This window comes from Micromesistius poutassou, assembly GCF_964030765.1.
Source record: "Micromesistius poutassou genome assembly, chromosome: 15".
NCBI classification, from domain to species: Eukaryota; Metazoa; Chordata; class Actinopteri; order Gadiformes; family Gadidae; genus Micromesistius; species Micromesistius poutassou.
The window spans coordinates 2,831,974-2,842,632 of NC_140285.1; the positions used below are offsets into that span (position 1 = coordinate 2,831,974).

The 10,659-nt window shown below is 52.8% G+C and overlaps 1 protein-coding gene across 6 annotated transcripts in view; it reads right to left on the reverse strand.

Annotated features, from left to right (window-relative positions):
- LOC311359120 (tensin-2-like) overlaps positions 1–10,659 on the reverse strand; it is a 50,873-nt gene that overhangs the window by 7,148 nt on the left and 33,066 nt on the right. For all 6 annotated transcript variants that reach the window (XM_084479080.1, XM_084479078.1, XM_084479079.1 and 3 more), the window contains 15 exons: positions 10,441–10,490; positions 9,863–10,046; positions 9,270–9,320; positions 8,771–8,893; positions 7,816–7,880; positions 7,445–7,528; positions 7,026–7,138; positions 6,770–6,830; positions 6,484–6,559; positions 5,732–5,861; positions 4,180–4,245; positions 3,631–3,747; positions 2,387–2,909; positions 760–1,841; positions 459–624 (listed from right to left, as the gene is read on the reverse strand). In XM_084479080.1, the coding sequence (XP_084335206.1) occupies positions 459–624; positions 760–1,841; positions 2,387–2,909; positions 3,631–3,747; positions 4,180–4,245; positions 5,732–5,861; positions 6,484–6,559; positions 6,770–6,830; positions 7,026–7,138; positions 7,445–7,528; positions 7,816–7,880; positions 8,771–8,893; positions 9,270–9,320; positions 9,863–10,046; positions 10,441–10,490 (2,891 nt within the window). The remainder of the gene's footprint in view (positions 1–458; positions 625–759; positions 1,842–2,386; positions 2,910–3,630; positions 3,748–4,179; positions 4,246–5,731; positions 5,862–6,483; positions 6,560–6,769; positions 6,831–7,025; positions 7,139–7,444; positions 7,529–7,815; positions 7,881–8,770; positions 8,894–9,269; positions 9,321–9,862; positions 10,047–10,440; positions 10,491–10,659) is intronic.

Here is a 10,659-nt window from a genome sequence, read left to right on the forward strand (position 1 = left end):
ACAGGGTCATGGGATCCATGAATCACACCAGACAGTACACTGTGTGTTCAGTACACCCCTCTACGGCCAGACGGGGCCTTTGGACTTTAATAATGTGTTGCAGTCAGGCTCTCAGCCATGTTCCATTCCGTCAATCGCGTGTCAAAACCAGATTTGGCAAATCAGTCATCGGACAGGCTGACTTCAATAAACATCAATGGATCTGAAAAGTGACTTAAAACCTTTGATCGCTAGGCCACTGCTTCCAGTTATGGACAACAACTGTTAGTATTGAGCATCAAATGAATGTCTGGGAAGCTTGATCGCAGACTTTGATGACCAGGTGAGAGTGCGACGCACTTGACTTGACCTTTGAAATCACCAACATCTACGCTTATGCCGCGCAACTCAACATTAACCTCAAGACAAGTGCTGGTGGAGCCAGCAGGGGGGGGGCAGAGAGACACGGCCGGCCATACCTCTCCTGGGGGGAGCACATCGGGCTGCTGGTGTGGACGGGGGTGGGGGGTCCCGACATGTCGGAGGGGGTGGAGCAGGCCGCCTGAGGCCGGTGGACCCTCTTGAAGGAGCCGTGGGTGATGTGGTCCCTCCAGCCCACGCTCTCGCCCGAGCTGCGGAGGGCATCTAGGGGAGGGGAGGATAGGTCAGAGGTCACGGCGGGGGTGGGGGGCAAGATAGTGGAGCGGCGAGGGATCCCCCCCAACGTCTTGCTTATTATTGACCTGGTTGATCATTGGCCGTCCTCGTGACTCTGCTCACCTGTCACCTGGCCGTCGGCGCCGGGCGGCTGCTGGCCGTGCTCGGGGGCCCCGTTGCCGTGGTGACCGCCCCCGGGCTGGGGCAGCGGCGAGGTGGACTCGGACTGGTAGCCCGAGGCGTAGCCGCGGCTCTCGGACGGCGAGGGCTGGTACGGCGAGTAGGGGCAGGCCTGGCGCGGCGTCTGGTAGCCGCTGCTGCCGCTGCTGTACTTGAGGTCCAGGCGGGAGTGGGCGTGCGAGCGCGACGCCTCGGGGTAGGCGGCGTGGCCCGAGGGCAGCGGGTCGAAGGTGAACGCCGGCAGGTCGTGCGGCGGGCCGTGCGGCGCGAAGGACGCCACGGTGGCGCGGCGGTGCCAGTACTCGCGCTCCCACTGCAGGTGGGCCTCGCGCTCGCGCTCCCAGTGCAGGGACAGCTCCCTGGCCCGCCGCGGCCCCTGCTGCTGCTGCTGCTGCTGGTGCTGGTGGCCCCCGCCGCCGCCGCCGCCGCCGCCGCCGCCACCGCCACCGCCGGCGTCCCTGTGCTCCCAGTGGTGCAGCTCCCCGGGAGCCCCTCCCCTCTGCGGAAGCTCCGCCTCCCGGTCCCAGGGGTCCAGGCGGATGCCGTGGTAGACGGCGGCGGCGGCGGCGGCAGCGTCATCCTCCTCGTCCCGGCGCACGCCGCAGTCCCGGCACGGGCAGCCGGGGGCCGCCAGGCTGGCCGCGTCCAGCAGCACGGGGTCAGGGTAGGCGGGGCCCTTGTTGCCGTGGTGATGGTAGACGTGGGCCGGCGGCGGCGGGTGCGCGTGGTGGTGGTGGTGGTGGTGGTAGGGGCCGGCGCCGTAGTCGTCGCCGCCGCCACCGCCGCGGCACAGCAGGCGCCCGGGGGCGGAGAGCGGGTGGGGGTGGGCGAGGGGGTGCAGGTCGGACGGGGGGTAGGGGTAGAGGTGGCGGGCCGTGGGGCTGGAGTCGGAGCAGGGCCGGTGCAGGTAGTGGGTCTGGCCGGCGTGGCGGTCCCACACCAGGTCGGGCGGGGGGAGGGGCTGGTGGGCGTGGGGGCTGTAGTGCTGGCACAGGTCCAGGTGGGAGGGCAGGCCGGACTTGGGGCTGGGGGGGGGGCGTAGAGTTGGGATTAATTAAAGGATTAATTCAACAGATCCCCCGACGACCCAAAGGCCATTCAGAGGTCAATCAAAGACACTGATTTAAAAGACTATCGATAAAGTGAACGTATAAGAACGTCAAAAAATTCAATAAAGTTCAATAAAAAGCACTTTTGAGCCCTGATTTAAAGATTTTGAGCCCTGTGTGTTTAGGCAGAGCTTCGATATTCTCCAAAGTGAATTCCGACATGCAGAGCTGAAAACCAAAGTGGCCGGACGCAGGGGCTTGAAAGGTTCAGGGTTCAAACCCCAATGTCCTCCACCTAATCTGTCGGTGCCCTTGAGCAAGACGCCCTTCCCCCTGCCAGCAGATTATAGTAAATCTCATCTTCAAACTGCTTATCCGGGCTCGGGTCGCCAGGGGGGGGGGAGCAGCAACAGCTCCAGCGGGGGGGGGGGGGGGGGCCCAGACTTCCCTTATTCCCTTTATAGTAAACATCAATCGTAAAAAAAAAAAACAAGAGCGACAAACACTTGAGCGTGCCTCACCTGGCGGAGGGCGTGGCCCCGTGGTGCCCGTTGGTGCCCGGCGCGCGGTCCAGACAGTAGCCGTTGGGCATGAGCAGGGTGCGGTCGCAGCCGGGCTCGGCGCAGCGCTGGGACCGGTAGCCCACCCTGCAGGAGCAGGAGCGGCCCAGCCTCATCGTCCCCGACGACAGCTCGGAGGGCAGCGAGTCGCCGTCGTCCAGGATGGCGGTCTCGCGCTCGCCGTCGCGGTGGCCGCCGCCCTCGATGCCGCCGAGCATGCGGTCCAGCTCCTCCCTCTCCTGCCGCGTGGGCGGCGACGGGCGGAGCTTGTCGGCCTGCTGGACGGACGATTGGTTGGAGTGGGCCGAGAAGGTGGAGGAGTCGCAGCTGGCCGACGTGAGCGGGTGATGGGCTCTGTCGTCGACGAAGCCGCCCCCGGGGCTGCTGCCGTTGGTGGAGGAGAGGGAGCCGGAGTTGGGGCAGCGGCGCTTCTTGATCTGGGCGTAGAGGCTGCCGTCCACCGGGCCCCGGGTGTGGGCGATGTCTGGAGGAGAGGGGGGGCGACAGGACCGGGGGTCAGACAGGTCAGGGGGGGGGGACAGGACCGGGGGTCAGACAGGTCAGGGGGGGACAGGACCAGGGGGTGAGACAGGTCAGGGGGGGGGGACAGGACCGGGGGTGAGACAGGTCAGGGGAGAACGGAGGCAGGGAAAAACGGAGCAGCGAAGAACAGAACAGGGAATTCCCGATGCTGGTGTTGACCAGATATGTTAGTGCTGCTGCATTGTATAACTGGTCTCCACCCCTGTAGACCACAGCAGTGTGGTGGGAGTGTTTGTAAAGGAAGTGATCTCAGCTCCATCGCCTCACCAGACTGATGGAACCATACCCAAGAGAGGGTATGAAATAGCTACAAATAGGTCAACGTTTCTAGAATATATAACTCGGAAAAAATGATTAAGCAATTATGTTTGTTCTTTTGGCTTAAAAATCTTGGGACTTAATCTTGGTCCACAGCCCGGGCGTTTCATAATCACGACGGCCCATCATCGGAGCGCTCGGGCGTCTGGTAGTGATTCCCTGATTAACCTTGAGATATTTGTGTGAAGGGTCGCTGCCCTAAACGACTCTGAGTCACGATGCAGAGCGGCCCGGGAATCCACCGCGCGTCAGCGGACCGGACCGGGCAGAGCGGAGAGAGAGTGTTTGTTGTGACGACCGGTGACGCCCAGTCGTCCCCGGAGGGTTAGGGGTTCAGGGCTCACCTTCCAGGCTGTCCTGGAAGCGCTCGTTGAAGTTCTCGTAGGAGTCCCAGCGCACCACGGGGTCGCCCGTGTTGTAGTCGACGGTGACGGCCGGGTCGTTCTTCTGGATCTCTCGGCCTGGAGGAAACAAGCGTTTCACGTCCTGTTAGGTGTTGTTTGGGACATTGGCGGGGCCGGGGGTTGGATTAGTGTTTTAATGGGAGCGGTGGACACAGCCAGGCATGTTGGGGAGTAGTGGTTAGAGGGGAGCTCATCTCATATTGTATCTACTATGGAGTGTTTTAGCGGATGCTTGAAGGATCTCCAGGGACTTAAAGGGGATTCAGAAACATCATTCAGGAGCAGGTAGAGGTTTGGCGCACTCCAGTAGACATTGAGCTGCCACTACACTATCCTTGTCACTTTAATTGCCTTTTAGTTCTCTTTGCTTTGTTTTCTTACCAGTGCTCTGTTTCAACCAAGAAACACTATATTAGACCCTTAATTATATGCAATATACTTAAATATACTTATAAAAAAGTGAAAGTGCCTAAAAAGAAGGGAACCAACCTTTGATCTTCTCCGGCCCAGAGGAGAAGACAAACTCCACCGTGGCATCTGATGGGAACCGCTCGTCTGAGGGGAAGAGCAAACCATTCATACGGTGAAATGCAGTCCCATAGATATCAACACATCTCTTGGTTTATTGACTAGTAGTGTTCATTGCAATCAGTGGAAAAAGTGTAAGTGTGTTTCTCCGCCAACTCAAAACCTGGCGTAGGGTGACATTGGATTCTTCTCACGCCCTCCTTTGTATAAATATCTCACTCCCTCCTTTGTATAAATATATCAAGTGTACGATTCATACCATACCATTTATAAAAAGGGAACCCCTGGCCCTGGTGTTGTAGTTGTAGCACTACTACCGTGTGTACTTTATGAATCATCCAGAGGTGTTTCCAAAAGGTGAATGAACATTCCCCTCACTTCATCTGGCCTAATGGAAGTCCGTACAGTGCCTGCTCTGTACCTCGCCGTTTAACTGCTAACTACTTACTTCGTCCACACAGAGAGTGAAATCAAGGAAAGGAAATGAGGTAACGAGTGTGTTCATTTTGGAATTAAGCAACAATCCAGCACACACAGTGACTTTACTTGTTTTTTCCGTGCTTCTCCCGAGGGAAGCTTTGTTCCAACAAACACACAGCCTTCATAAGTATAAGAACAAGACAACATCTCTCCCCAGAGAGCTGTTGCTACATCATTTGGTCCGATAAAGAGATTAAGAAACGACCGTTTAACGGATTTAAAAAAACGCGGCCAGCTTCTTACCTCAGTGCTAAAATGTTATTTGCGCTAACGCGCTACAACAGTGTGAATTTATCCCCTGCATGGCCCTCTTCCCAGAGAGCGGCCGCTATTAGGACCATTAGTGCAGCACTGTGATTTACATTTCCACTATTAAAGGGGTTTTATTCGTGAACAGGCAGTAAGGGCCCATTCAGAGCGGGTGAAACCAAGGGCCGCATTCAGCCCCAGAACCCCTGAGGGCCCGGTATTATGGGTTCTCACTCCTAACAGAGTCACCGCACAAGGCTGCGGTCCCGCCTGACTGGTTGTGAGACGCACTGGTGCGCACAGAGCCCATAAAACACGGTGGAAGGCACTCAATACGGCAGTTTATTCACTTTTTTTTTTTCACTGACATCATTGTCATTAGTCTTGTCCTGGCTTTAATAATGCTGGGTGCGGCGGAGGTGAAGCGCATTATTCCGAGCGTAGTTGGGCCCCAGAGGGGTGCTGTTTTGAGTTTTACCAGACCGTGAAAGTAAGTTCAGTCTCTGAGTCTCTCTGTGATTTGTCACTGCGAGGCGAGTTAGGGGAAAATATCTGACCGGTTGTGCACTGCCTAGTTCGTCTCAAAACACTCACCAGCCTGTTTGAAACTATGTGTACATTTTCATTTAACGGCATATTTTTTCTGATAGGCCTAGCCCGTACCTCCTGCGCACGCACGCACGCACGCACGTACGCACGCACTTCCACCTCTCCCCCATGACTTCTTAAACCTGCACCCCCTCTCTATAAGTCCTCTTCTCCTCCTCCTCCCTTTCCTCCTCACCTGTGCACGCCTCATCCAGCTCGCTCTTGCCGAACCAGAGCTGAGCTCCGTGCACCGTGCACGTGTGGAACTGCAGCCGGAACACCGTGTCCCTGTCGGCCGTCTGGGCTCGCCTGTGGTAGCACTTCACCTGCAGGGGGCAGCAGAGCGACGAGAGAGACGGGAGAGGGAGCGCGTCAATGGCAATCTTAGCAGCAGAGCAAGTGTGACGTTACTTTGAAGAAAACTGTTTTTTTACATTGAGATAAGGGAGGTTTGTGATGACAGCTGTTTGGATTGTATCTGATTTATGAGAGTTACATCATTCTTATATTATTTTAAATATACGATCCAAAATAAATGTGGGGGAAGAAAAGTGTTGTGGTGAGGGTGTTTGCCTCCCATCTGAAATGTTTTGGGAATTTGGGGATGTTTTTTTGAAATCCAGGATGCCCTATAAACCCTTCTTACATGTGTCTTATAGTAAAAATCGAATGCTGGGATCAGACTACACAATGTTCGTGTTTATCACAAGGGTTTCGGCCGCCACGCTGGAAGACTGTCTCAACGCTAGACACGCTCTGAATTGGGCTGATATCGTGCAGTCTGATCCTGGCATGAATCGATTTTGCTGAATAGTAAGCGTCTGCTAAATAGTACTTTATGACAAGTCTGGCAAACATTTGGGCCTTTACCATAGTAGTAATTACATTTTATTGGCTGCTGGTGCCCTGTGCGCTTGTACTGGTCGGTGAGGCTTGAAGAACACTCACCATGATGTCACCTTTGAGCAGCAGAGCTGGGTCCACGGTCACACACAGACGCCTTCCTCCCGTGCCTTGTAGATCACTGTGGTGGAAGCACAAACGCACACACAAACACACGCGCACAGACACATCATTCAAACCACAAACAGACACACAGGAAAACAATAATCGGTTTAGTCCTGTATGTAGATTCTAGAAGTATAGTAGGACAGTCAGTACCATGTGTGATACTGTAAGGCAGTGGGTTAGTGTTTCTAGACGTAGTTTATGTGTGGGCTCTGGTCAGACTCACTATATGCCGGAGGTGTAGACCAACTGCATGGACTGGTAGATCTTCACAAACGGGTAGTAACCTGAGAGATGGAGGGAGAGAGAGAGAGAGAAAGACGCATAAAAAGAAAATTGAATTAAATAGATACACACATCGACACACAGTCACACACAGACATGAAAATGCACAGACACAATGCACAAACAAACACAGACAGGCTCTCTCTCTCGCTCTTGCTCGCACTCGCTCTCTCACGCACGCACACACACACACACACCTTGTTCTCCCTGAAAGTTGGGGAGGGAAGGGATGAGGACCTGATGGAGGAAGAGAGGGCTGCTGTTCATCTTGATCGCCCCAGAGAGCAGACCCCCAAAGTAATAGATATACCTGAAGGGAGAGAGGGAGTTCGGAAGGAAAGGTTGAGAGGTGGGCGAGACAAACAGGGAGGGAGGAGAGAGGGATGTTATTGGGAATTATGGTTATGTTTTAATTGGTCCCTCCCACAGGTTGGGTTCCATTGGAAAACAGCAGCTTCAGCGGGCTGATGAATTCCACCACCTCTTCGTGGAATGGGTTGTGTGTTGGAAAGGAATGGCGCTCATAAGGCCAAAACAAGTTTATCTTTAATCTGAGTGTGTGGGTGTATGGAGTAATGAATGAAAACATTATACTTCTCCCCCTCCTCCTCCCTACCTGTTCTGGGACGGCTGGAGCGATGAAGACACCTTATCTTCACAGAACTTCCTCATGGCCAGAGTACTGAGAGCCTGGTCCGCCCTGCTCGCACACACACGCATAGACACAGACGCACACACAGACGCACACACAGACAGACAGACGGACGGAGGCGCACACGCACAGACACAGGCAGGTTCACACACACAGACCCATGCATAGACATGAAGACTGATCAGAATATGTTTCACAATGTTTTTGATATGGTAAAAATATGAGATTGAGATGAGATTGTCTTTTTCATCTTTTCCATCCACACACACACACACACACACACACACACACACACACACACACACACACACACACACACACACACAGTGACCTACCCTGCTGATATCTTGCTGTAGTGCATGTATGCAGCCATTATCACACCAGTTTTACCCTTGTTGCCCTGTTAAGAGAGAGAGAGAGCGACAAAGAGACATAGAGACAGAGAGAGGGATGAGACTACAGTTACATGGTAAAGTCCCCAAAATAACTCGGTACTCACATTCTTCTATGGTGAAGCTATGTGTTTTTGTGATAAAGGAATGAAGGCAGAGGCTAATGACCCTGGAGACAGTGGACAACTGCTAGAGTCTGTCAAACTGTTGAGAGAGAGAGAGAGAGAGAGACTAATGAAGTGTGAGAGAGGAGATGGTAGCTAGAGAGCGAGAAAGATATAGAGATGGAGAGAGTGAGGGAGAGATGGAGATAAAGTGTGTGGAGAGTGATGGAGGTTACAAGAGCATGATAATGAGAGAGAGAGAGAGGAAGGGAAAGAGAGAGAGAGAGAGGGGGGAGAGATAGGGAGGTTTTTCCCGCTCAAACAGAGTGGGAAAAACGATACGATGAAAAAATGAAAAACAAATTAAAAAGCTCCCTGCCGAGTATTTTTTTTTTCTACAGTCTGGGTGTTTTACTTTTCTTCCTGTCACATTCCAGAGAACATTCCACACGCGGATTCCTTCACAGCAGCACAGATCGACCCCCCCCTGGGACACCGGAAACACACTCCCGGGACCCTCAGCACTGCCTGTTACCGTGGCGATCAATAAACCAATAGCCAAGAGTCCCCAGAATGATGGTGATTGGTCGGGTGTGGCTAGTTGCTGAACATATAGCCAGTATAGCCCTAGCCCTCATGTGGGGCCGAATAGCTGTAGTAGTTGTGCCGTAATCAGGAGCTAATTACTACAATATTCACAAAGGTACCATTGTTTCTCTCTGAAACACAACCCTCCCTCGCAGTCACCAGGTTTCCCCTCCGGTGGTGGTCGCGACCCCCGTTTGAACTCTGACCTTGCAGTGCAGGACCACCACGTGCTGGGGGTCAGAGGTCAGCCAGGTCTCCATGGCCTTGCACATGGCACAGATCTTGTCCAGGGGGGGTGCGTGGAGGTCAGGCCAGCCAAAGTCATGGACCTGTTGGTGCATGGGAACGGGAATGGGAGTTTGGATTTAGTGCCGTCGGTCACAGTGGATCAACCACACAAGGAATGTTTACGTTGGGGCAAATAACATGTGTATATATATGTGTTATATTTTAAATGCTAAATATTTTAAATATAAAGGGACATGTTTTTTGTTGTGACATATATGAAATCAGTATGTTATATTTGTCATTAAAATCGATTTATTTTGGGGTATTTTTGTTGTGTGCCCATCTGGAAGTGGAGGTGGCTGGAGGTTGTGGGTGGAAGGTTGGATTACAGGAATACACTTAGTTGTTTGTAGCTGAACGCTCTGCTCATCGAATGCTCAACGTGAGAACTACAAAGAAGAAGAGTGTGACTGTTACCTTTGGATTCAGACGACTGATGTCGTGGCGCTTCTCAGACAGGTTGAAGAGCTGGGAAATACAGAGGGGATATAGCTTGTTATACAGTACTATACATGCAGTATGGATGTATCAATATCTACTATCTTTTAAATCTTGGTGATTTAGAGGCAGGACAGTTTAGTAGCTAGGCAGTCAGATGCTCTCACCCCTACCTGCGTATAAAGGACATTGATCTGAACTCAGTGTAAGCCGCTTTGGATGAACATGTGTCGACTCAATTATTCATTGTAAACTTGGGCAAAGTCCTTACTTTTACCGTCTCTTCTCCCTCTATGTGTATCTTTGTAGTTTGTAACAGTGTAAAAGTGTAACAAGACTTTGTGCCGCCGTAACAAAAGCCTTTCTACAAATAGAAAACAACAACAGATCCATGGCACTGATTTGACTCCCTAGATTAGAAGATGTTTTCTGGTTCTGGGTCTTGCTCCGGGTCTGGTCTAGGTCTGACTCTCGGTCTGACTCTGGGACTGGCTCTTGGTCTGGGTCTTGCTTTGTGTATCGGTCTGGCTCTGGATCTAGGCGTGTCTGGGTGTGGCTCCCTTCCCCCTCACCAGGAACTTGTCCTGGTGCTTGGAGCGCAGCATGGCGGTGACCTCCTTCAGGTTGATCCGGTAGCGCTGCTCGTCCAGCAGCGGAGGGAAGAAGACTGAGATGATGCGCTCGGTGATGTAGGTCAGGTCGAAGTCGTAGTTCCGCTCCATCACGCGCTCCATCACCCGGTCCACACTGAAGCTCCTGGGAGGCGGAGGAGGGGGGAGAGGGGGAGAGGGGGGGAGAGGGGTTGTGTGAATGAAAGAAGACATGAAGACTATGAACACATAAACAATGGAGAAACAGATGATATTAAAGGTGACATATTTTTACCGCCAGGTGTGATTAGCCGTTATCTGTTTGTAAATCTGCGTCTTCTGACATCACAAGTGGGCGTGTCCACCTAGATGTATGACGGGTAGGCTGGTAGACTGATCTATCCAGCACACATATAGGTGGACATGCCCACGTGAAGAAGAGGCAGATTTCAATACGGCTTGTAACGGCTAATCACACTCACACCTGGTGGTATAATATGTCAACTTTAACGCAATGGACAAGGTGTTTGTAACGACTGTATGTATGCAGGGTGCTCTACCTGGGCAGAGTGCTTCTCTGTTTGGTGTAGTTCAGGGACTTGGTCGACCCCTGAGGACAAACAAACTGCCGATTAAAGTACAACACATGTTTCTTAAATATTGTTTGGCGCTATGATTCAAATACGGAATAGTCATTACTCGACTGGTTTCTGTCAACATGAGATTAGGGGTGTTTATTAGGGTGATAAAAAAAGGTTCATGGGTGATGACATGGGGAG